The 22,946-nt window shown below is 55.3% G+C and overlaps 1 protein-coding gene across 2 annotated transcripts in view; it reads left to right on the forward strand.

Annotated features, from left to right (window-relative positions):
• The window catches only part of ANXA11 (annexin A11), a 43,727-nt gene extending 25,420 nt beyond the window's left edge, over window positions 1-18,307 (forward strand). For both annotated transcript variants that reach the window (XM_027062416.2, XM_027062415.2), the window contains 14 exons: window positions 313-375; window positions 2,279-2,391; window positions 3,327-3,719; window positions 5,035-5,122; window positions 5,333-5,427; window positions 6,138-6,251; window positions 8,007-8,097; window positions 8,469-8,548; window positions 8,686-8,742; window positions 11,041-11,134; window positions 14,366-14,461; window positions 15,424-15,482; window positions 15,648-15,770; window positions 17,644-18,307. In XM_027062416.2, coding sequence (XP_026918217.1) covers window positions 321-375; window positions 2,279-2,391; window positions 3,327-3,719; window positions 5,035-5,122; window positions 5,333-5,427; window positions 6,138-6,251; window positions 8,007-8,097; window positions 8,469-8,548; window positions 8,686-8,742; window positions 11,041-11,134; window positions 14,366-14,461; window positions 15,424-15,482; window positions 15,648-15,770; window positions 17,644-17,703 — 1,518 coding nt within the window. In that variant the 5' untranslated portion in view covers window positions 313-320 and the 3' untranslated portion in view covers window positions 17,704-18,307. The remainder of the gene's footprint in view (window positions 1-312; window positions 376-2,278; window positions 2,392-3,326; window positions 3,720-5,034; window positions 5,123-5,332; window positions 5,428-6,137; window positions 6,252-8,006; window positions 8,098-8,468; window positions 8,549-8,685; window positions 8,743-11,040; window positions 11,135-14,365; window positions 14,462-15,423; window positions 15,483-15,647; window positions 15,771-17,643) is intronic.
• Window positions 18,308-22,946: the final 4,639 nt, after the last annotated feature.

Below are 22,946 nucleotides of genomic sequence, written 5' to 3' on the forward strand. Positions count from 1 at the left end.
CCCCACGTGCAGCATCCTGTGTCGGCCGAGGTGGGAGCGAAGCGTGGGAGAAAGGGGTTTGCCAGGAAATGCAGCCACTGGTGCGTGGTGAAGCCTGTCGTGGGTGTGGGCGCAGGCATGGGTCTACCCTTGCTTCCCTGTTCTAGCTGGGGGCCCACCCAGCAAGTAGAAGGTGAACTGGGCTGGCCCAGGTCACGCCCGAGGCGGCCCCTCCTCCTGCAGGGGCCTGGCTTGTGGGTGTCCCCGTTGTCGGGAAGGCTGGTGGCGGCTCCCGGCAGAGCCTGAGCATGGTTTCTTCCTCTTCCCCTTCAGATCGAACCATGAGCTACCCAGGTTATCCCCCGCCCGGAGGCGGCTACCCGCCGGCTGCACCAGGTAAGAGGGTCGGGGCCGGCGGGGAAGGGAATGAATGCCCTGTCTGCCCAACGTCCAGGAGTGGAGAGGGGGAGAGGAATGGTGCTTTCTAGTCATTTCCTCACTACCCCAAGGGCTCAGCCAGGTGGGGAGGGGCTGGAGAAAGGCCTGGATTGGAAGCACTTCTGGAAAGCCAGGACAAAGCCGAGACCCAGTTTCTTGCGTTATTAGCTGATAACAGCAGGCAAATGCCTTCTTTTCTCAGAGACTCCATTTCCTCAGTCTTCTCCTTTGCAAGTGGTTTCAAGTATCTCTCCTCACTGGGCTATCCCAGATACTAATGAGGTAGCCAGGTAAAGCCTCTGGCACCGTGTCCTCCAAAGCCCTGTTAGGTGACCATTGCCCCTTGTCACTTCTCCTACCCTGGGCTCAAACACGTGGTTGTGCAGCGGCAGGGTCCCTCCTGCCAAGGGAGGAAGAGGAGGCAGTCACTAAGGGTCAGATGGGCCTCCTGCAGCTGCCAGATGCTGTGGCCTGATAGCAATGGGGCTGCACCAGTGGTCAGGCCGTCAGAACCCGGCCCCAGCTCCAACACCTCTCTCTTCACACTTAGAAGTTGGCTCCTCTGGCCCCAGCCCCTCCTAGGTTCCTGAAATGAGACTGGGCCCCATGGTAGGGGAGGAAACGAGGTCTTCTGAGATGAGGAGGAGAGGGGATCATTCCAGGCTGGTCATCCTGAGGTTGCCTGAGCTGCACTGCCCCTCGCCCCCACAAGACCACCAGGCACATTCATTTCCCCAGAGCCGAGGTCCTTGAGTCTGAGCACCTATGGCTCCTGCAGGCCTCCTGAGCCCACCCTGCCATCCGACAGGTGGAGAACGGGCCTGGAGCAGGGAGGTGGCTTGGCCACTGTTGTGTGGCATATCGAGTTGAGCGGGGCCATTTCCCTCTGAACGAGACACAGCCTGGGTCTGCTGGCACTGGCCTCATGGTCCTCTCTCCAGTAGGGATCCTGCCCTTGTGTCTTACCCCTGCCACACTGAGCAGCACTGAGAGGAGGTGATTCCCAGCAGGGTCTGTCTTCAGTGTCCCGGAGCCCTGGTCAGGAAGGCATATAACAGGCCAGCAGCCCGCACCGTGATGCTAGCTGCCACGCCCCTTGTCCCGGCACCTGCTGCAGCACGGGAGCCCTGCATGGGCATTAGGTCTTAGTCCTGCTCACAGCAGTGTGACACAAATGAATTATTAACCCTACTTGTCAGCTGAGGAAGCTGAACTAGAGGGGCTGAGTCCCTCGCCCCAGGGCACACACCCAGTCTCTCTGGGTTCAGAGCTGGGCCTTTTTACGGCTCTCCCCCAACGGCCCCCCTTGTAGGGATGGGTGTCTGTGTTTTCTGTGACCCAGCCCTGTCTCCCTCCACCCTCCCATCCTGCTCTCCCTGCCCTTCACGGACTTCTGATCGCAAACAACCCGGTCAGCAGGACACCCACCCCTCCCTGCCATGCTGTTGCTTCATTGTGGATTCTCGGTGCTCTCTGAGCTCACCGCTGTCATGGGCTCAGCACAGCATCCCCAAAGACCTGTTGTTGTCGTTTTTTTTATGTCTGTATTCCTGTTCCATGATGGTGAGCCCAGGAGGGCAGGTCTGCCCTTGGCCCTCCTACCTCCTTAATAATATCCCACAGAGGTCCTGGGAGTGTTTGCTGAACCCCACCTTCCTCGGAAGGAGGTGGGGGTCCCTCTCTTCTCTTCTTCTGGCAGTGGGATTGGGTTCAACTCTCTCGCCTGAGTGTTTTCCGTGGGGTCTGTTGTGCTGTCCCCAAGGCCCTGCTTTGGTCTCCCCCCACCCCTGAGAGCTTGATGCTTTGCCTTTCCCTGTTGGGGGTGCCAGCAGGGTGCTAAAGGGCTCAGTGTTGCTTTCAGGTGGCGGTGCCTGGGGAGGTGCTGGCTACCCCCCGCCCAACATGCCCCCCATCGGGCTGGATAACATGGCCAACTACGCAGGGCAGTTCAACCAGGACTACCTCTCGGGAATGGTGAGTCCAGCCCTCCTGCTGGGGCTGCCCCTGGGGGCCACACCTGCATGGCCAGAGGGACAAAGACTGCTGGCTTTGGTGGCTTCAGAGGTGTCTGTGTGTGTGCATACCTGTGGGCAGGCACCGAGTCCGGAACTGCATCTGAGAACGAAGGGTTTCCGTGAGGCCTCCCTCCGGTTCACCGTCCCTGTGCATCTTGATTTTACCATCCGTAAAATGAGGGGAAGGGGAATGTGTTGGGCCGCATGGTCTCTCAAGTCCCTTTCCGCTCTGAACTGGGTGGGGGTGGTGCCTTCATAGAATATGTATTGCGCACCTCTTTTTTTTTCTTTAAAGTTTATTTATTTTGAGAGAGAGTGGGGGAGGGGCAGAGAGAGAACCCCAAGCGGGCTGCACACGCTGTCAGTGTGTGGGGCTTCAACCATGAGATCATGACCTGAGCCAAAATCCAAGAGTCTGATGCTTAACCGGTTGAGCCTCCCAGGCGCCCCCAGACATGCTCCTTTTATTGTTACTTGGCTTGTAAAATAATACATTTTATAATCTAAAAACAACTGCTGGCACAGTGTAAACAGTGCAGTCGGCACGCAGTCTCACCTGTGCCGGGCTTGTTCTAGACGCTGGGGATACGTGAATACAACAAACAGAAACCTCAACCCTGAAGTACGAACCTACTGGGAAGACAGTCGCCATAAGTAAACTGTGTGTTTTTAGAGCAAATATGGGTGCCTTGGGCATGACGGCAGATGAGAGGTCAGGAGTGCAGATAGGGGGCCAGGGGACAGTAGTTGCAAGCCGGGTGGTCGGGTTGGGCCTCGCTAAGAAATCGCTGGTGCTCGGACTCTGAGCTCAGGGCAGGGATGGACAGATGCACGGGTGTGGCCGTGCTCATCAGGGACGGCCATTGATCTTAGGCTTGCTTTGTGGACTTTCAGGCATCCAACATGTCCGGGACATTTGGAGGAGCCAACGTGCCAAGTCTGTACCCTGGGGCCCCCGGGGGTGGTTACCCTCCCATCCCCCCTGGGGGTTTCGGGCAGCCCCCGTCTGCCCAGCAGCCTGTTCCTCCATATGGAATGTATCCGCCCCCTGGAGGAAACGCGCCCTCTGGGATGCCTTCATATCCGCCCTACCCAGGGGCCCCTGTGCCAGGCCAGCCCATGCCGCCCCCTGGACAGCAGCCCCCAGGGCCCTACCCTGGACAGCCGCCAATGACCTACCCCGGGCAGCCGCCGATGCCGCCTCCTGGGCAGCAGCAGCAGCCAGTGCCAAGCTACCCAGGATACCTGGGGTCTGGGACCGTCACCCCTGCCGTGCCTCCAGCCCAGGTGAGTGCCCGCCCTGCACTGCCCTTTGCCCAGGCCTGGGCCCCAAAGGCCCGCGACATGTGGCATAGTGTCTTCCACCGGCAAGGCCAGGGAGGGCGCAGGGGCCAGAGAAGGGCTCGGTTCTCCACCCGTAACATCTTGTTTTAACAGGGTGTTGCGTTCTCTCAAACCCCCCACCCCTGGTTTGTGCTCTGAAAAGACCTGAGGGAGCCGGCCTGTTTCTCCCAGTTCGGTTACATGTTCCATGTGCGAGTTGGATCTGAATGTCCTGGGGTTCTCGTCACTCCTTTGTCATTTACTGCCCGGGCTCTGTGTTTTGTACCAGCTGCCAGGCCACTGGCCTCAAGGCTTTGTGCCCAACAGCGCTTAGCCTTTAGTCCCCTGAGGTGCCTCTCAGGCTGGGTTTAGAGGATTCTTAAAACCTCCCTTGGCGAGGGAAGGGTGTTGGTGGTTCCTTCGGGACTGCTCTGGGCTCATTTTGGAGAGCATTTCATGTTTGCAGAACCTAGAATTCATTGTCATGGTTACGTGGCCAAACCAACCAAGCATAGTGCTGGACTACTATTTTTAGACTGAGGGTCTCTGTCTTCCCTGCCCCCACAATCCCCTACTCCCGCCCTACTCTCTGTCCTCCCTGTGCCTTCCCCCTCGTCCCTTCTCGGAGCTTCTCTCCTTAATTCTGTTAAAACCGGCGTTGTACTGGCCACAGGAGGTAGTCCACCAAGAGACCATTTAGGCAGGAAAATTTGCTTGCCAGGAGTACAGCTGTTAGCATGAGGAAGAAGTCCGGCAGGCGGGTCACAGAGCCTGGAAATCAGCGCTAGCCCAGGAGGTGGCGGGGCTGGGTGTACCATCGCGAAGGCTGGGCACCTGCATTTCTGGGGGGGAAAACCTTTTTCTCATTTGCACAGAGGTGCCGTGCTGCACAGACCACCCAGACCCTGTCAGGAAGACCCGAATATATGCTCACATGCACTGTGGCAGTGAGTTATCAAGAAGAGGCCAGTGGCCCCTGCTCCCGGGACCCCCCCCTTCATCGGGAACCCAGGCCCAGTCCTGCAGAACCTGGGCAGAGGGCAGATTTTCAGCATCAGGACTCAGCTAGAGCGGGGCTCCTAGCCGCAGGAGCCAGGCAGAAAGCTCAGTACCAGAACACGAGGACACAAAATGATCGCCGTAGGCCCACTCAATTATTGGTCGCAGGCTCCTTCGGGTACCCCAACTTGTGGTGGTCAGGGCACTTCCAGAGTCTGGGCTGGGGAAGTCTTGCGTTTCGGAGACACGCCATCTTACCTAAGTCCGTTTGTCCGAGCAGTTTGGAAACCGAGGCACCATCACAGATGCTCCCGGCTTTGACCCCTTGCGAGATGCTGAGGTTCTGCGGAAGGCTATGAAAGGCTTCGGTGAGAAACCCCCGGTGGGCGACATCCTCACGGCCCCTGGCTCGCCGGGCCCCCTGCAGGGTTGCCGGGAAGAGGGAACCCGGTCCCAGTGGTGGCGGGAGAGGAGGAGGACACGGGGGTGCAGTTGGGACGTCCAGGAGAATTGGAGGGCCCAGGCCAGGGTGGCCCCACGACCGCAGCCCTGCCCACACCTACCTCTTCTTCCCCTAGGGACTGACGAGCAGGCCATCATCGACTGCCTGGGGAGTCGCTCCAACAAGCAGCGGCAGCAGATCCTCCTGTCCTTCAAGACCGCTTACGGGAAGGTAAGGGGGACTGCGGGGCAGAGGGAGGCCTGCTCCCCGCCGGACTGAGGCGTGTCCTCCAGCACAGCCCTACTCACCCTTGCTTTTCCTTGGTGCCAAGCGAGTCTAGATCTCCTGGATGGGCAGTAAGGCCCATTAGGGCGCTTCCTGCTGCCCGCCCAGTGGTGGCCTCTCGGCTCATGGCATTTTCTAGAGTGGAAGGATACTCTGAGGGGGAAATCTCAAAGGCCAGAGGGTGAGGCTTGATGAGAGGCGCCTGGAGATCCGGGTTCTAGCCCTGGCTCTGCCATGACTCACAGAGACTGCGGACAAGTCATTGCCCTTCCGCTCCCACCTGGCCTGTTTTCCCTCCCGGAGACCCAGGCTGCTAGTCCCTGCCCTCATCACGACCGCCCCAGGAGGTGTAGCTGACAGACGAGCTTTGAAGGAAAAGGCTTTCAGCTCTGAACAAATGCAGTGGGACGTGCTTTGAACTTCTGGGCTTTCGAATCTTAGGTAAACACTGGCTGAATTGAACAGGCTGGTGTCCTAGCCCTGTGCTTCTGCAGCTTGACTGTGCCTGGGTCCCCTGGGAAGCTGGCTCACGTGGAGGCCCCGGCTCCGCAGGTCTGGGCTGGCTGAGATTTGGCTTCTCTGATGCAGATGCCGCTGGTCCCCAGACCTGTGGATTCTCAAGATCGGTCTGTTTGTTTGTTTGAATATTCGACCAGGATTTGATCAAAGATCTGAAATCTGAACTGTCAGGAAACTTCGAGAGGACAATCTTGGCTCTAATGAAGACCCCGGTCCTCTTTGACGTTTATGAGATCAAGGATGCCATCAAGGTATGTACGTGTGCATGTTCACGTGTGTGTCTGCTTGCACGCATGGACGTGCAAAGGCCAGGCCTTTCCCTGGCCTGCATGGTGTGGCTTAACCCGTTCATTAGCCGCTGTTGTGAGTGTGGCTCCTGGACCCTCTCAGGTTGGAGCCCAAGTTCTCGTGACTTCTCCGGGAGGCAGCACAGGTATCATTCATCATCGGGGAGCATCCGGGTCTCTCCATCTGAAAAGCATGGTGGCAGCTGGGTTGTAGAGGAAGCTGGTGACACCGTGATAGGAAGAGGGATGTGAGGCCCTGGGTGGTGCCATCCTTATTCATTTAGGACTCTGTTATTAGCAGAGGGCAGGGATCCAGGCAGGATTTCTCTGGTGTTTGCTGCTTCCTGAGTGTCCCCTTCTTTCTTCATCTGCTGGGGCAGAGGACCCCTGTTGACCCCACTCCATTTACCTATGAGGTTCAGCCACAGAAGAGACAAGCTGTCCCTCGGTCCAAATTTCACATAGAGTCAGATTCTGACTGACCTAGTTAGGGTTAATATCTGCCCCCAGTCCAGTGGATGGGGAGGAGGCGGCTCCCACAGAAGGAGGAAACCCTTGTGAATTGAACAGGGGCTCCAGAAGGAATCCATCATTTTTCAGAGGGCCTGATAGGCAGAAAGACTTTTCCTGCCCCCAAGAGGAGAGGCAGAGAATTCAGGACAGAGCCCGGAGGGAGAGAGGACCCTGCCGAAATCCTCAGACATGCCCGCTTCTAGAGACGTGTCGGGAGGCAGTTGGGGATGGCAGCCCAGACCGCAGCCCAGCCCCTGCCCCCCAGCCAGCCGCGTGAGGTGGAGGCAATTGTTGAGTATAGGAAACAACACAGATTTGGGGTCGTCTGTCCTTGACAAGCTATGTGTCTTTGAGCATCTGTAAAACGGGAATGTGGATATTCTTTCTTGTGGCGTGTGGTGAGGGCCGGGCATGGTAGCTAACCGAAGCTCTTTGTAAGCTCCAAGTAATCTAACAGCAGTGGTAATCATGAAAATAGCTAACCCTGTGGTGTACTTCCTGTGACTGGCACGTTCTAAGTGCTTTACACGCGTAGCTCATTTAATCCCCATGACTTCCCAGGAGTTAGGTGTTAGCGTTGTTCCCATTTGATGCGCGAGGAACCTGAGGCCCAGAGAGGTTAAGGAAGGTGCCCATGGTCACACAGCTAATAAGCAGCAGACCAAGATTCAAGCCAGCCTAGGAGCCAGGATGCTGACCGTGTCCTCGGCTTTCTCCCTGTCCCTGGCGTGGTTGGTCATCTCTCTCGCCCTCGTTGCTGCCTCTTCTAGATGTCTTTAGATTCTCCATAGTCGAGTCTGGGACTCACATTTGTCCACACGTCTGTTCTTGCTTTATACCCGTTTTTCAGTTGTTTTCTCGTCTCGTTCATTGGCCAAACTTGGAATAAAAACAGATCTGGGTCCACATCTCAACCCCCCATTCACCTTGTGGCCTTGGAGAAGTCACTACACCTCTCCGATGCTCAGTTTCCTGGTGGTGTAGTGGGGTGGCCCTTCATGTGATCTGTGCTCCATCACCATGTCGCTGTCACTACGTGGTACTTTTCTGGGCCTGGGGCCTCAGCAGCCAAGCAGGGGCGTGTGGCTGTGTTGGCGGCCGCTGCTTCTGGGATTCGTGCCGTGGGGCATAGGGCCCCGGCTCCTTCCCTGGATGCTGGTGAGGGAGCGGTGACAAGCCTGTGGTTTGTGTTGTCTGCCACCTCAGGGGGCTGGCACCGACGAAGCCTGTCTGATCGAGATCTTTGCTTCCCGCAACAACGAGCACATCCGGGAATTAAGCAGAGCCTACAAAACAGGTTAGGCTGGCACCCGCCCTCCGCACACTCCTGTGCTCTCTGGGCCCCGGCCACACCCTTTCCCATGGCCTCTTAAACTTTCCTGGCCTTCTTATCACCTCATCTTCTGCCTCCCCCAACCCATGGGGCTTTGATCCAAGACCCGCCCCTGCCTGCTGTTCACGGGGCAGGTGACTGAGGTAAGGGAGGGATGAGGGGGAGAACTTCTTGGGTGTGGTCTGGGCCAGGCCAGGTGGGCCTGGAGGTCACAGCACCTGTGTCCCTGAAGGGCCGCGTAGACACCTCTCTCCTCGCACCCACGCCCTTCTCCTGCCAGTGCTGGCTGGCGACTGCGGCTGCAGGGGGGGGCCTTCTCCGTGTCTCCCTTTCAGAATTCAAAAAGACCCTGGAGGAGGCCATCCGAAGCGACACGTCAGGGCACTTCCAGCGGCTCCTCATCTCTCTGTCTCAGGTACCTTTCCCGCGACAGAGCTCGGGGCTCAGAGCGGAGCGGGGGTGGACCTGTGAGCAGCAAGGAGAGGGCTTGGGGACAGAGCAGGGACACAACCGCAGGGTGGAGACTTGACCACACGTCCTGCTTCCTTTCAGGGAAACCGGGATGAAAGCACCAGTGTGGACATGTCGCTTGTCCAGAGAGACGCCCAGGTGGGTGTGCTGGCCAGGGCCCCTCCTGGGCTTCCTGCGTCGGGGTGTGCCCCCCCACTTTATTTCTTTTTGTTTTTGAGTTTATTTATTTTGAGAGAGAGCGAACACACAGGAGGGACAGGCGGGGAGGGGGGCGGGGGAGATAGGGAATCCCAAGCAGGCTCCACACTCAGCACAGAGCCCGAAGCGGGGCTTGTACTCACGAACCGTGAGATCATGACTGAGCAGAAACCAAGAGCCAGGTGCTTAACCGACTGAGCCACACAGGCGCCCTCCCCTTCCCCCCACTTTTTTGCTGCTGGAGGGAGGAGCTCTGGGATGGGCAGATGGGCTCTGCTGCTTATCAGCCGTGTGACCTTGAGCGACTCCGGGCTTGGGCTCCAGCCGCCTCCCTATCTTTATCCCTCCCCCTCTACCCGCCCCCCCCTTTCTGATCCCTTCTCAGAGCCAGCCCGAGAGATAGTAAGTATTGCAAGACTTGGTAGGTTAGTTATGGGTGCAGGATGTCATGTGACCTGGTCCTCTTCCTGCGTTTGGTTGCATATATCATTATGTTTGCAAACGGGCAGACTTTACACTTGCCTCATAATGCTTTTGAAGGTCTGAGCCTAGGAGCCAGCTGTCACATTCGTTGTGCAGCCTGAGATTTCTGCCCTGTTCCCCAGCCTGGTATGATTGGGGACAAAAGGCGAAGGTCTCTCGCTGCGCCTCTTTGTCCAGGCGTTGAGTGCCTCTCTAGGGCAGTTTGGGTTTCCCCCTGATGAGCTCAGACCACAGCAGTGCTGGCTGGAGACACAGAGCTGGCTTCGCCCCTCCCCTTTTCACCACTCCTGCCACCCCCAGCCCGACACCCACCAGGGGCTGCCAGTGGTCACCTCACCTCTGCTGTCTGCCAGATTGAAGGCGACCTCTGTGGAGGGCCCGCTTTTTAGGGCTAGACGGCAGCTGCTCGTCTGCTCTGGCCCATTTCCTTCCACATAGGGAAACTGAACCTCAAAAAGGTTGAGCCTTGTGCCCAGAGAAACCAGGAGGCAGAGACCGGATAGGGGCCCAAACTCCTGGCTTGTTCCCTGTGCCCAGACAGCATCCCAGATGCCCTCCTGCAGGGCCTACCCTAACATTTCCTTGGCTTGCGACATCCGTTCCCATTTCTGGACATAGGGCTGGGCACCCCCAAGCTCCCAGGCTCTGGCTCTTATCCCAGTGGGAATTTTCCTATTCCTGTTTTCTTGTTTCCTAGATAGTCCACTCCCTAGCTGAGGCAGAAGTTGCCTCCGTTTCTTGGTTCTGTGCCTGCTTTTCTGTCTTCTTAGTTGTAGACCTGCTCCTGCCTCACCTTGACCCATGGGATCTCCAGGCCCCTGGTGGCTGCCCTCCTCTCCTGGCTCTCGGTGCCTTTAGGTCCAAGAGCCACTACCTGGGGCCTAGAGGGCACCTTCGGGCCATCTGGTACTGGGGTTGCAAGTTGGCAAATATTTTGGGCTCAAACTTTCAAGGATTTAACAGGCAAGTGCAAATTCTGCCCGTTTGCAAACATCATGGTACCCACAGTGAAACGCAGGGAAAGCACCTATCACATGAAATCCCACATCTACGGTTGGAGTCTATCAGTTGTCATAATATTTATTGTTTCGTGTGTTCCCCCTCATAGATAGGGAAACTGCTTATAAAGACTGGGAAATTTTACATAGAAATCTGGATTTCTGGCGGCTCTGAGCCTAGCTTCTCTATTAAAGTGCACAGCAGGTGCTGAGAAGCGATCGCCCCTCCCCGTGGTTGGCCTCCGTCCCCGCCACCCCCTGGCCTGACAACTGGCCCGTTTCTCTCATTTCAATTACCCAGCTGACCCCTTTGGGCTTTCAAGTTTGTGACCCTGGATTTAATCTGACCTTCACACTTTAAAGATGAGGAAGTGAGGCTCTGAGCAGGCCGGTGGCCTGCCTAGAGTCCCGCGGCAAGTTGGTAGCCCGGCCCTCATTCTGTTTTGCCCCTGTGCTGCTACTCCCTTGCTTGGGTGAAAGCTGTTCCTCGCCTGTCCTGGCCCCAGTCGGCCTTGGTTCTCCTGGTCCAGGGTGTCCCATCCCTGTGCCCCGCCCCTCCCACTACCCTGCCTCAGAATCCTCTGTGTTGCCAGCGAGAGGATGTGTGAATGGTGTCTAGTTCCACACGGTGAAGGGAGCACGGCCAGGGCGTGCTCCCGTTTCTTTCCCCTCTGGGCCTGCAGGGCCGTCCTAGGTGGCCTGGGCCTGGTCTGTGGGGTGAGGCCTGCGTTGCCTGGCCATTTTCCCATCTGTCTAGGAGCTGTATGCAGCTGGGGAGAACCGCCTGGGGACAGATGAATCCAAGTTCAACGCAATTCTGTGCTCCCGGAGCCGGGCCCACCTGGTGGCAGGTAAGGCAGTCCCAGGCCTCCCTGGGGCCAGATAGATAAGAGCAGACAAGATATGATGGGGAGACAGCTTGCAGGAACACTGGGCAATCCTACTCTGCCTGGAGCTTTACTCCACCTTAAAGGAGCCCCCTGGTGGTGATTTAAAAGATCGTATTGGTGGGTTTCCCGAGTTTCTGCGTGCATCTGGTTCTGGAGGAAAGCAAAGGAAGAGGTGAGAGGAATGGCAGCCTCCTGTGGGCTGGTGTCTTTCTACACCAGAACGTGGAAATTAGAATTCAGACAGTCCTCAAGAGCACCTGTTCCAAGTTATCCGGCGCCTGCATAAAAACATAAGCAGAACAATCGTACATTGTACAAAAGTAGCATCTATTTACTCCTTTCCTCAGCACTTATAAGCCAAGCTCCTGCCATGTACCAGGCCAAGGAGGAGGTGTGGGGAAGCGGTAGGGAACAGCACCATGGAATCTTTGCTGTCCTGAGGCTCGCATTCTGGCAGTAAACAACAACGAAATAAAGTCTGTGCCAGATGGCAAATCCTTTAGGAATGAACAATAAAGTTGGAAACGGGGATAGAAAATGGTACAGGGGTCAGGGATGGTGTTTGGGGTGGTCCTTGCTGAGGTAATGACATTTGAGTTAAAAGCATGACAGAGTAAGGGTGCCTGGGTGGCTCAGTCAGTTGAGCAAATGACTCTTGGTTTCAGCTCAGGTCATGATCTCACGGTTCAGTTGATGGGTTCAAGCCCCACATCAGGCTCTGCGCTGACATTGTGAAGCCTACTTGAAATTCTTTCTGTCTCTCTGCCTCTTCCCCACTTGTGCCGTGTCTCTCTCTCTCTCTCTCTCTCTCTCTCTCTCTCAAAATAATAAAACTTGTTTAAAAAATGAAAACATGACAGAGTTGCAGGTGCAAAGGCCCTGAGCAGGGGGGCTCCCAGCAAAGGGGGTCATTGAGGCTGGGGCAGGTGGCATGAGTGAGAGCCAGAGGAGACGAGATCAGAGTGGTGGGCAGCCCTGGGGACAACTGCACGGACTTGGGTTTTCATCCTGAGTAAAGCCAGAGGGCCTGGAGGGCTCAGAGTGGAGGAGGAAGGTGATTTAACTTAGATTTTGCGTGTTCACTGGCTGTTGTGTCGTCAAGGGTGGAGGGTTCAGTGGCAGAGCAGGAAAGCAGCCGGGAGGCTGGCGGCCCGGACCGGGTGGCAGGGGCGGGGCATGGAGGGGCAGATTCTGGCCGTTTGCTGACACTTGGACGTGGGGTGTGAGAGAAGCAAAGCATGGAGGGTGGCTGGAGGAGGAGCGGAGTGCCTGCCTCTCCCCCGAGATCGGGAAGCTGTGGGCGGAACAGGCTTTAGGAGGGAAAGAAGTCGGGAGCCTCTGTCCAGAGATTCCAGGTGGACCACTGGGTTTAGGATTCTGGAGGTCAGGAGACGCCTACACTCCAGATGGAAGCTTGGGAGCTCTGAGTGGGTCATCGGTGCTTGAGGCTTTGGGACCGCAAGAGGTTCCCTCTGGAGGGGATCTGGAGAGAAACCAGCGGAGGACAGGGCCATGGCCATCACAGCTGGCTGTGAAGGAACACCCAGGGGAAGGGGAGTCCTGGAGGCCAGCTGTGTCGGAAAGGCTAGTATGTGAGGCGGTGAGGACTGGGAATGACAGCCACACTCAGCGGCACGGTGGGAGCCCGAGTGAAAACGCAGGCACCCGTTCCATACGTGCCCTAGGCTGTACTGCATTCAGCAGGTGCTGATGTTCTCCCCTTGGTACAGATTGGGGAGAAGCCACGGGGCAGTGCGGGGCCGGTGGGAAGTTAGGCCACCCAGCCGGTCACGTGGCAGAGCTCAGGTCTGAACTTGGGCCCTGGCTCCAGAGCACTTCTTAATCCCTCCACTACGCTGTCACGGCGCATGAGGGAACAGATTTCCACCTTGGTCTTTATTTATTTCAATGCGTATAGAATACATAAGTAGTACATCAAACCCGTGGTTTCAAAAATATTATTACTTAGGGGGAAAAGAGGAGCTGATCTGAAGAAAATAGGAAGTAACGAAGACCAATACAGGTACAGCAGAATTCACAACACAGAGGGGCAAATGCCCAAAGGTTAGGGAGCAGTGATAGAAAGGGAGACCCGGGCAGGGGAAGCGAGGATTAATCTCCGGGGGCAGAGCCAGAGTTAGGACTTAAGTCGCTACTGTGCCATCTGCCTCTCTAGGAACCTAGGGTCCTGTTCCCGTGGGTTCTTGGCCTGTCCTAGTGCAGGCTGTGTGGGCCGGATAGGAGTTAGCACATATAGTCCGCCTGGAGACAGGAAAGGATTTGGGAAGAGAGCAAACATTCCGCTGGTGTGTGTGGAGGGGTCCTGGGTGGGGTAGTAAAGTGTGATTGGGAAAGCAGTCTGGTGAGGGGATCACATGAGCAGGCGGGAGTTGGGGCACACTTCTCGTGGGGTGAAGACCCTGCCCAACTCGAGAGCTGGGTGGGCACGGTCCGTGGGGCCACGTGGGGTGCTGCAGGCAGAGGGGAGAAGGCGGGCTCTGGCGAGGCAGGGTGGCCTCCTTACCGTGTGTCCTGTGTCAGTTTGATCCAGATGCCACAACAGACTACCACAGACCGAGTGACTTAAACAACAGGTAGTTACTTTCCCACCGTTCTGGAGGCTGGAAGTCCAGGATCAAGGTGTCAGCTTCGGAGGCCTCTCCTTGGCTTGCAGATGGCCAGCTTCTTGGAGTGTTCTAAAACGATCTTTTCTCTGTGTGGACGTCCCTGGTGTTTCCTTGTGTGTCCAAATCTCTTCTTATAAGGACCCCAGTCAGATCGGATTAGGGCCCACACTAAGGGCCTCAATTTTTTTTTTTTAATTCTGTTTTAATGTTTATTGATTTTTGAGAGAGAGAGAGTGCACTCTTGACAGAGTGCAAGCTGGGGAGGGGCAGAAAGAGAGGGAGACACAGAATCCGAAGCAGGCGCCAGACTCCGAGCTTCAGCACAGAGCCCGATGTAGGGCTCGAACTCATGAATCAGGAGATCATGACCTGAGCCAAAGTCGGATGCTTAACCGACTGAGCCACCCAGGCGCCCCGGTAAGGGCCTCATTTAACTCAATCACCTCTCTAAAGTCTGCATTGCAAATACAGTTACGTTCTGAGGCGCACCGGCGGTTAGGACTCCACCATGTGGATTTCGGGGGACAGAATTCAGTCCGTAACTTGTTCCCTCTCTTTCCACTAGTTTTCAACGAGTATCAGCGGATGACGGGTCGAGACATTGAGAAGAGCATCTGCCGGGAGATGTCCGGGGACCTGGAGCAGGGCATGCTGGCCGTGGGTCGGTGTCTTGGGGTCGCCAGCACTGTCGGTTTCAGGGTGCTCGCCGCTCTCTGCTTGAGGGGTAGCTAGCGAACCACGTGATCCAAGATGCTGAATCCTGGGCCTCCTTGGTGGGAAATGAGACCGCTCCCTGCTCACTGCCGCACCGCCCCTCCTGCTGCCCCCGAGGTGCCTTGTTTGTGTCTCGGGCGCAGCTCCGGGGAAGGGAGCCGCGGTGCGCGGGCACTCGCGGGAGGGCAGCCAGCTCCTCTCCCAGAGGAAGATGACTCACATCCTGCCAAGTTCCCTCTAAAAATACATCCCTGCAGGCAGTTGTCAGATGTTGGTGATGGAAACACGTGGAAAGATTTTTACTTGCAACAGCAAAACAGGCCCTTGCTAAGGAAAGCTGGCTTAGCTCCCGGAACAGTGCGGGGCCGTGCCCTTCAGGACAGGGCCGGGTGGGCTCACTTCTGCCCACCGTCAGGGCTTGGGCCCCAGCTGCATAGCCCTCGTGACCTCCCTGTACCCTGTGGGGACGTAGCAGTCTGCCCATCTTTGGCTCCCCGTTTCCTGGCGTGTCCTCTCTGATGTAAGGATCATGGCCTGAGGTCTCTAAGGAGACAGTCATTCCACTCAGCCGTCCTTTCTCCGTGAGGGTCCCAGTCCCAAGGCTGCCCCTCGCACTGGAGCAGGAATGCGGTTCCCCGTCACCAGCCATGCTTCTTCCCTACATGGCTCCTTTCACCACATGGGTTGCCAGGAAGGAGGCTGAGGTTGGTTTTTAGGCCCTGCGTGATTCTATCCCAAAGAGCCGGAGCCAAGATCACAGATAATTGAGCCTGGAGGAGAAATGGGGAGAGGAAGGTGGATGCAGTGACGGGCATCACGTGCGGCCTCCTGGAAGGACACTCGCTCTCTCTGAGGCCCCTCGGACTGAGAGTTTTCTGCAGATTGAGTTATGCTGTTTCTCTCTTCTAGTGAAATGTCTCAAGAATACCCCAGCCTTCTTTGCTGAAAGGCTCAACAAGGCCATGAGGGTATGTGCCTCCCACATGCAGGGGTCTGGGTGGGGGAGTTTCAGCCCCTCCCATGACTGGGGCCGGAGGAGAGCCACCCCTCAGCTAAGAGGACAGAGGGCCCACAGCGGGAGCGTGGGACAGTAAGGATGCCCACTGCTCACGCCCTTGGTGGACTCTTTCCAGGGAGCGGGGACGAAGGACCGGACCCTGATTCGCATCATGGTGTCTCGCAGTGAGATCGACCTCCTGGACATCCGAATGGAGTATAAGCGGCTGTACGGCAAGTCGCTGTACCACGACATTGCGGTAAGGGCCCTCTGGGGGATGGATGCTTGTGGACCTCCCTGGTCACCCGCATTGTTCCTATATCTCCCTGCTCAGAACTCTGGCCTCCGCTGTGCACGGGCATCTTGCCTGTGGGCTGCGTACTTGGCCCTCTTCAGCTTCTGCTGCTTTGTCCGGTTGCCCCCAGACTGTTGTAAGCTCCCGAGGGCAGGCTGGGCCTTGACCTTGCATGGCACCCGTCCCTATCTCCCCAGCCTCCAGCACACCTGCTGCTCAGTAAGTGGAAAGAGGGGGAGCGCAAACACTGGTGTGTGAGAAAACGCAGGGCCTCCCCACCTGGGTACTTGGTCACCCTGTGACCCTGACCAGTCAGTGAGGACTCCCATCCCGAGGCTCCCTGGAGCTCAGCCCACTGACAAGTACTTCCTTCACCCAGCCTCATGGCAGGGGCGGCATAAGAAGGCACTCGAGAACAGGGCCCTGGGGTCACAGCCATTCCACTCAGCCGTCCTTTATCCATGAGGGTCCCGGTCCCAAGGGTGCCCCTTGCCCTGGGGCAGGAACGCGGTTCCTTGTCAGACTGGAGTCCAGCCCAGCTCTTCCACTTGCTAACTGTGTGACCTCAAGCAGGTTCCTCACCCTCCTTGAACCCCAGTTCCATCATCCCCAAGATGGGGATAATTATAGTTCCCCCCAGGAGTTCGGGGAGCCTTGATTGAGACAGCCCCTATAAAGCACGTCATGACATGTGACATGTCTAAGAAACGCTAGTTACTCTTATCACCGTGTTCCAGGGCTGGTCTGACAAAATGCATTCCTGTTGGTGGCGGGGGGGGGGGGGGGGGGGGGGGGCGCGGAGAACAGCTAATCTCCATTTCCTGGCTATAAAAATGATGATGTTGATAGCAGAGGATTAGTAATTATTCACAGAGTGGGTCTTGTGTGCCCGTGGGCTACTGGAAGATGCCATAGGCCTCACCCCTGAGGAAAGAAACGGTAGAAGGAAATGATGAGAAGTTAGCTAAGTGAAGGGCACCTGGCTGGCTCAGTCAGTAGAGCATGCGACTCTTGATCTTAGGGTCGTGAGTTCAAGCCCCATCTGGGGCATAGAACTTACTTAAAAAATAAATTAGTTTAAAATAAATCAATAAAACTCTTTTTTTAAAAAAAAAAGGAAGTTAGCTAACTGTGTTCTGCATATTTTCTTAATTTCTTTCTTTAATATTTATTTTTGAGAGAGAGAGAGAGAGTGCACACATGCGAGTGAGGGAGGGTCGACAGAGGATCCAGAGCGGGTTCTGAGCTGACAGCAGAGAACCTGATGTGGGGCTCGAGCTCACGAACCGTGAGATCATAACCTGAGCTTATAACCGTGAGATCATAACCTGAGTTGTTGGGCGCTTAACGGACTAAGCCACCCAGGCGCCCCTGAGCTGGGATGCCTGAATGATAGCAGCGGACGCTCCTGCCACAGGAGATTACTCTTCCAGAGCACAGTTAGTGCCGCATCAGGGGCCGTCTCAATTTAGCACGATGACACTGCACTGGGGAGAGACCACCACGAGTTAGCTCAGAGTTAGGGGCTTGGGGGGAGCTTTTTATAATTTTTGTGTATTTATTTTTTAAATTACGACTGTGATCACTGGGGTGAGTGCAGCTCTGTTTTTTTCAGCGGGGGCTTGGGGAAGCCGAACCGCACCACACTGGGTTTGGGTCGCCAGTGACGCAGAGTACGAGTGAGCCGCTCCCGCCGCGGGACCCACGTGATGGGGAATTTCCCCCGTGGGGCCTGCCTCTCTGTAAAAGCGCTCAGGACAGAAGAAAATCAGAAGATAGGAGACCGAAACTGGGCCACGGCTCCCTCAGCTGATGTTTTCCTTGTTTCTGTGATCAGGGAGACACTTCAGGGGATTACCAGAAGATTCTGCTGAAGATCTGTGGCGGCAACGACTGAGCTGTGACTGGTGGCTCCCTTCTGTCCGCCTGCGGGCAACAGCGATGCCAGGAAAAGGTCAAAAGAATGTCCATCTGTTTCTAACAAATCCACAGAGTAGCCCCCCAGGTGCCCCAGTGCCGCCCGTCCGTCCGCAGAGCCTTGGCCCATCCTCCGCCACCTCTCCTGCTCCGTATATCATGCTCGAGCTGAAGGACCTGGGTCCCTCCCTCCCTCAGGGTGCCTTCCCCTCCCCAGCCCTCACGGCCGCTTGCTGCTGAAGTACGTGTTTTATTTCTCGACTCATGCAGTCGTCCCCTTTTGCTTGTGGCTGAGACTCTTGGCTTCATATTAGTCCTGTAATTTTTCATTTTTATTTGGAGGCATCTTTTTTTATAATAGTCCCTGCCAGACAGATGCATACGGGTCTGTGCTGCGTGCACGTTTCGGGTCAGAGAGGCTGGCTGGGGAGCACCGTGTCCTCGGTAAGGAGTAAAAGGGAAGACCTTTGACAGTAATCTTTGCATCTGGTGAGAATGTGTCATCAGCTTTGTCATTGCCAAACCCACTCCTTAGAGTTTTCTTAGAAAAGGAAAAAAAAAAAAAGAAGAAGAAGAAGAAAAAGGCCAGAAACTCATCTGATCCTTCTTCTGTGCGAAGCCATGAGGACACGGCCAGCTCCCTGCCAGTGACAGGGCTTCGTGTAAATTACGTGAATGTGCCTTAAACCTGGATGTCAATAGCCAAAAACTTTCTAAATTAAAGTCAGCCAGCTCTGGAACATTTTGGAAATGTTTTCCCTGGTGCCAGCTTGTTTTCTCCTGCCTCCCGATTCTGCCTGCAGCTCTGGGTTTCGGCCTTAATAGCCAGTGCAAGTGTATATGACTTTAAGTAGAAACATGCTCAGGAAATCCTGAGCGTGGGTAATTTATGGAGCCCTGGCTTGTAAGGAACGAGAAGGGAGGTTCCCGACATCCGTGCCCAGGGCCCAGCTGCTGAAGTGATGTGTGGAGTTTGGTCAGATACGGGTGTGGTGTAGTCCACTGAGGACAAGGTAGAAGAGTGTGGTCCTTCATCTGGGTCCTGAGGAAGAAGCACGGGCAAGCGGGTGTGTGTGGGACTCCTGGGGCAGTCCTCACGGCCAGGCGCCGGAGAGGAGGGTGGGGACAACCCAGAGAGGCGCAAGACTGGCGCCTCCCTTCAGGGACCCTTCGGTCTGAGAGGTGCTCGTGGCTGTGGTCCTGGTGGGCCTTTGGCCCCTTGGTCAGTAGTGTTAGAGGGTGAGTCTAGAAGGGTCACAGTTTCTAGACATCATTGTTCTCTCCAGAAGCCTGGAGCTTGCCTTGCCAGGGGTCTCCACTCACTCCCTTTCTGACCTCTGTTGGAATTTAGAAAGGAGAGAATTCAGGGACTGAGGTGGGAGATCAAGCCAGCTGAGCCCTGGCAGGGTCCAGGGAGGCCTTGTCCCTGGAGTAGATGTCTGCCTGGGAATACCACCCGACCCCTCAGTCTCCCCTGGACATAGAAGAGAGGAGAGGACGGCCCAAGGGGCATGGGGCAGCCATGAGCTATATCCCAGCCTGTTCCCCCTAGACCCACTCCCCAGCCAGAGAAGTCCCTGTGGGCCCTGGAATATTGATTTTAGGTCCTGCTCTTCACTCCTTTCCCCCTGTTTCCATGCCCGTGGCCTCTTGAACAAGGCCCAGCATGCCCGGTGCAGGTGCTGCCCCCCCTAGGGCAGGCCCCTTGCCCTCGGGTGCCAGGGGGGCCCTGCCTGGTGGGATGGACTGATTGGCCCGACACGACTGTGAACTCAGGCTGACCCCGGCGGCCTCCTGAGCCCTGCCAGGGCCTGCATCCAGCCCCCTCCAAGGTGACGGTAAGTGTCCCGTGACATTACTTTGCCCTGTTGTCTGCACCAAAGGTTGTAGCCTGGTGCCCAGCAGGCAGTACCTGACTGTACACGCATTTACTTTGGTCCCCAAAGCGTCTTTTCAGACATTCGAATTTATTGCCAACATTGAGGTATTGAGAGGTTTTACGTTTTGTAAAAATACACAATGCTGGCTTCCCTGGAAAAACCCAGCTCTGGCAACCCTGCAGACCAGGAGCTGCTGGAGCCAGGCTGCAGCTGCCCCCTTGGAGCACAGCGCTCTCTGTTTTGCCACCAGCCCCACCACACCCCACTGCATGTTACCTGTTTGGCCCCTGTAGGTGTCGGAGTTTGAGACCCCTGGTACACACACTTGGGGACCACCTGCCTTCATCCTGGTCTTGGTTTCTCTCTACCTTCCTGTCCCTCAGGCTGCCCTCTTGGTCACACCCGTGGAACCCAACCCATAATAAGGCTGGAGGACTGCATGACCTCCTCAGTGAGCTCACTTGAGGGGCAAAGGCATTTACTGCCTTCCAAGGTCGACAGGAGGTTATTAACTGCGTTGATTATGCCCAGGACAAAGAAGACGGGGAGGGAGACATTCAACCTTACAGGCCATCTTTCTGGGAGAGGGCTACCCTGGGTCTTTTTCTGCCCCCGGGAAATGGTGGTCGAGGCCAGTTCATTGCCACGCATCTAATGTCACTTCCAGAAGAGCTACCAGAGGGTGAGAGACCCGGTGAATTTCAGCCCTGAGTGAATTCTCTGCAGCTGTGGGGCATCGGAAGGAACACGGGGGCAGGAGCACGGCGAGGGCGAGGCAAGGGGGTCACTTGTTTTGGGTGCACAATTGAAGAAATCCTCCCTGCTGTATATTAGGCTGAATAAAGGAGCTTACTTTGCGGGTGGAGAAATGGTCCTAAAGTGGTGGTTCTCAAACCCCAGCGCGTATGAGGATTATCTGAGGCGCTTGTCAAAATGCAGGTCCCTGGGCCCCAACCTCACAGATCTGAGCAGGCCTGGGGCCAAGAAACCGCTCCTGCCTCCTGCTTGCCTTGTCATTCTGATGCTGATCTAAACGCTCCTGAGCTGAGACAGAACTTCTGAGCCTGGAGGTGTTGGGTCACACACAGGGCAGGTGAGCTCGAGGAAGGCTGTGTTTGGAGTTCAGTCAGGTGATGGAAGATGGGGCAAGAGGGATCTACAGGTTGGCTCTCTACAGATGCCCACGGGCGGTGACCGCTGGGTGACCGTGCTGTGTCCTTCCTCTTGCTTTGGCAAAGGGTTACAGCTCTAGCTTAAGACTCGGCCCCTTATTTCTGCTGCCGGTTCCTCCCTGCCCTGGCTGATGGAAGTGGAGTCAGACCTGGAAACAAGAAACCAAGCCAAATCATCACCAAGGTCTTCACCAGGCAGATAACAGCTTAAATTTTCACCCCATCAAACCTGAAAGCTCTCTCTGGCCATGTTGCTCAGTCTTCTGCCTGGCCCCTTACAGGGACCCTCTCCATAAAAGATTCAATCACTGAAGCCCTCAGCTTTACAAGGGGCTCTTACCCTCAGCCCCCATTCCCTGGAAAGCTAGCCTTGGCCCAACACGGGTGTCCACTCTGAACCTCGTTCCTTCTAACAGTTAGAGTTGGACATCCTGAAGCAGAAAGAGTACCATTCTGGGAGTCAAGTATCTTGTCCCGATCTCAGATCAGCTGCTGATTTGCTCTGTGATCCTAGAAAAGTCATGTGTCCCTGCTTTGGGCCTTTGTTGTGCCTTTGTAAAATGAAAGACTAGATCAGAGTTTCTTAAACTTCAATGTAGTCAGCAAAAATGGTGGAGTAGGGGCCTCTAGGAGTGTCCCTCCCCCACAAAAGCAACAAATAAGGTGATGAGAACAGTCAGAATCAACTTTATTCAAACTCTGGAAACTAAATGAAAGTCTGCAGCAACCAAATGCTTGAGAAAAAAGGCTCCGTTAAGAGGGTTTTGTTGCGTGTTCACTTACCCCGGCCCTATCCCCCACAACCCCCTAGCTCAGCAGCAGCCTCAGAAACAATATCCCACGGTCCTTGTAAGTTCTTAGCACTGGAGGGAACAGAATGGATCTTGTTGTCCTCAAGAACTATGGATATTTTGATCCATCTGATTGCTCCCTGAAAGCAACCGGCTCAAATGACTTGCTTTTATTTCACCTAATTTGGTGGAGGTGGGTGGGAGGGGGGGAGGCGGCAACCCTGGGGGACATTTGAAGGCAAATGTATTAGCCACTGATGCCTGGAGGAAGGGGTAACAGTAGGGGCAAATAGGAGACAAATTGAAGAGTTTGGGGAAGAAAGGCTGGGCATGAAATACTTTGGGGGATAACGGTTTCCAAGAGCACCACGAGTCCCTGGCAATCTGGAAGGGCACGCACATGCCCAGCGCTGAACGCATGCCTAGCAAAGACTCGAGAAGGCTCTCAGCGCTCACCTCTGGCTGATCTTAAGGCTCTGCACAAGCAGGAAGTAAAGGCTTAGGTCGAGTCCTAGACCACTTGGCCGAGTGTCAGAAGCCCCAACACACACAGAACACATCTGCAAAGACTGGGAGATTTGGGGATGGGGGTTGGGGAGTTGGTTCCAGGAGTTTAAGGAAATGTGTCGAATCACGAGTGACCACTAAGCTCACTGAATTCAGAGACTTCAATGGTGACACCTAACAAAGAATACAAACGTCAAAAAATCAGTTCAGAAAACTCGCTAAACAACTAATACAGCAGGCGGCAACGATAAATCTTGGGGAAGGGGAAGACTCTGATTTCCAGAGTTGTTACATTATAATGTTCAAAATGCCCAATTTTCAACAAAAATTATGAGGCATGCAAAACAAGAAAGCATGAGCCGTACGCAGGAAACCCAGAAAATCTGTGAATAGAAACTGAGGAAAACCCAGAAATTGGACTTCCCAAACAAAGACTTTAAATCGACTGTCTTTAAAAATGCCAACTTCTATTTGGTTCCCTTTTGTAATTTCCTAACAGAAATAAAATCTGTATTAGAATAGAAGAGCGAGAAAATTCCTGTTACTACAAAAAAAGAACCAAGTAGAAAGTCTAGAGTTGAAAAGTACAGTAAAAGCGAAAAACTCACTTAGAGGGGTTTAAGAAGAAATTTGAGAAGGCAGAAAGCATCAACAAACTTCAAGATAAGCCACTTGATCTTTCCCAGTCTGAGGAGCAAAATGAAAAGAGAATGAAGAAAAGTTAACAGAACCTAAGAGACCTGTGAGACACCATCAAGCGTAGCAACATGCATGTAATGGGAGTCAGCGGAGAGAGAAAGCAGAAATATCTGCAGAAACAGTGGCTGAAAACTGACCAAATTTGATGGAACAAGTTAATCTACACATCTCGGA

The sequence above is a fragment of the Acinonyx jubatus genome, chromosome D2 (genome assembly GCF_027475565.1).
Source record: "Acinonyx jubatus isolate Ajub_Pintada_27869175 chromosome D2, VMU_Ajub_asm_v1.0, whole genome shotgun sequence".
Classification (NCBI taxonomy): domain Eukaryota; kingdom Metazoa; phylum Chordata; class Mammalia; order Carnivora; family Felidae; genus Acinonyx; species Acinonyx jubatus.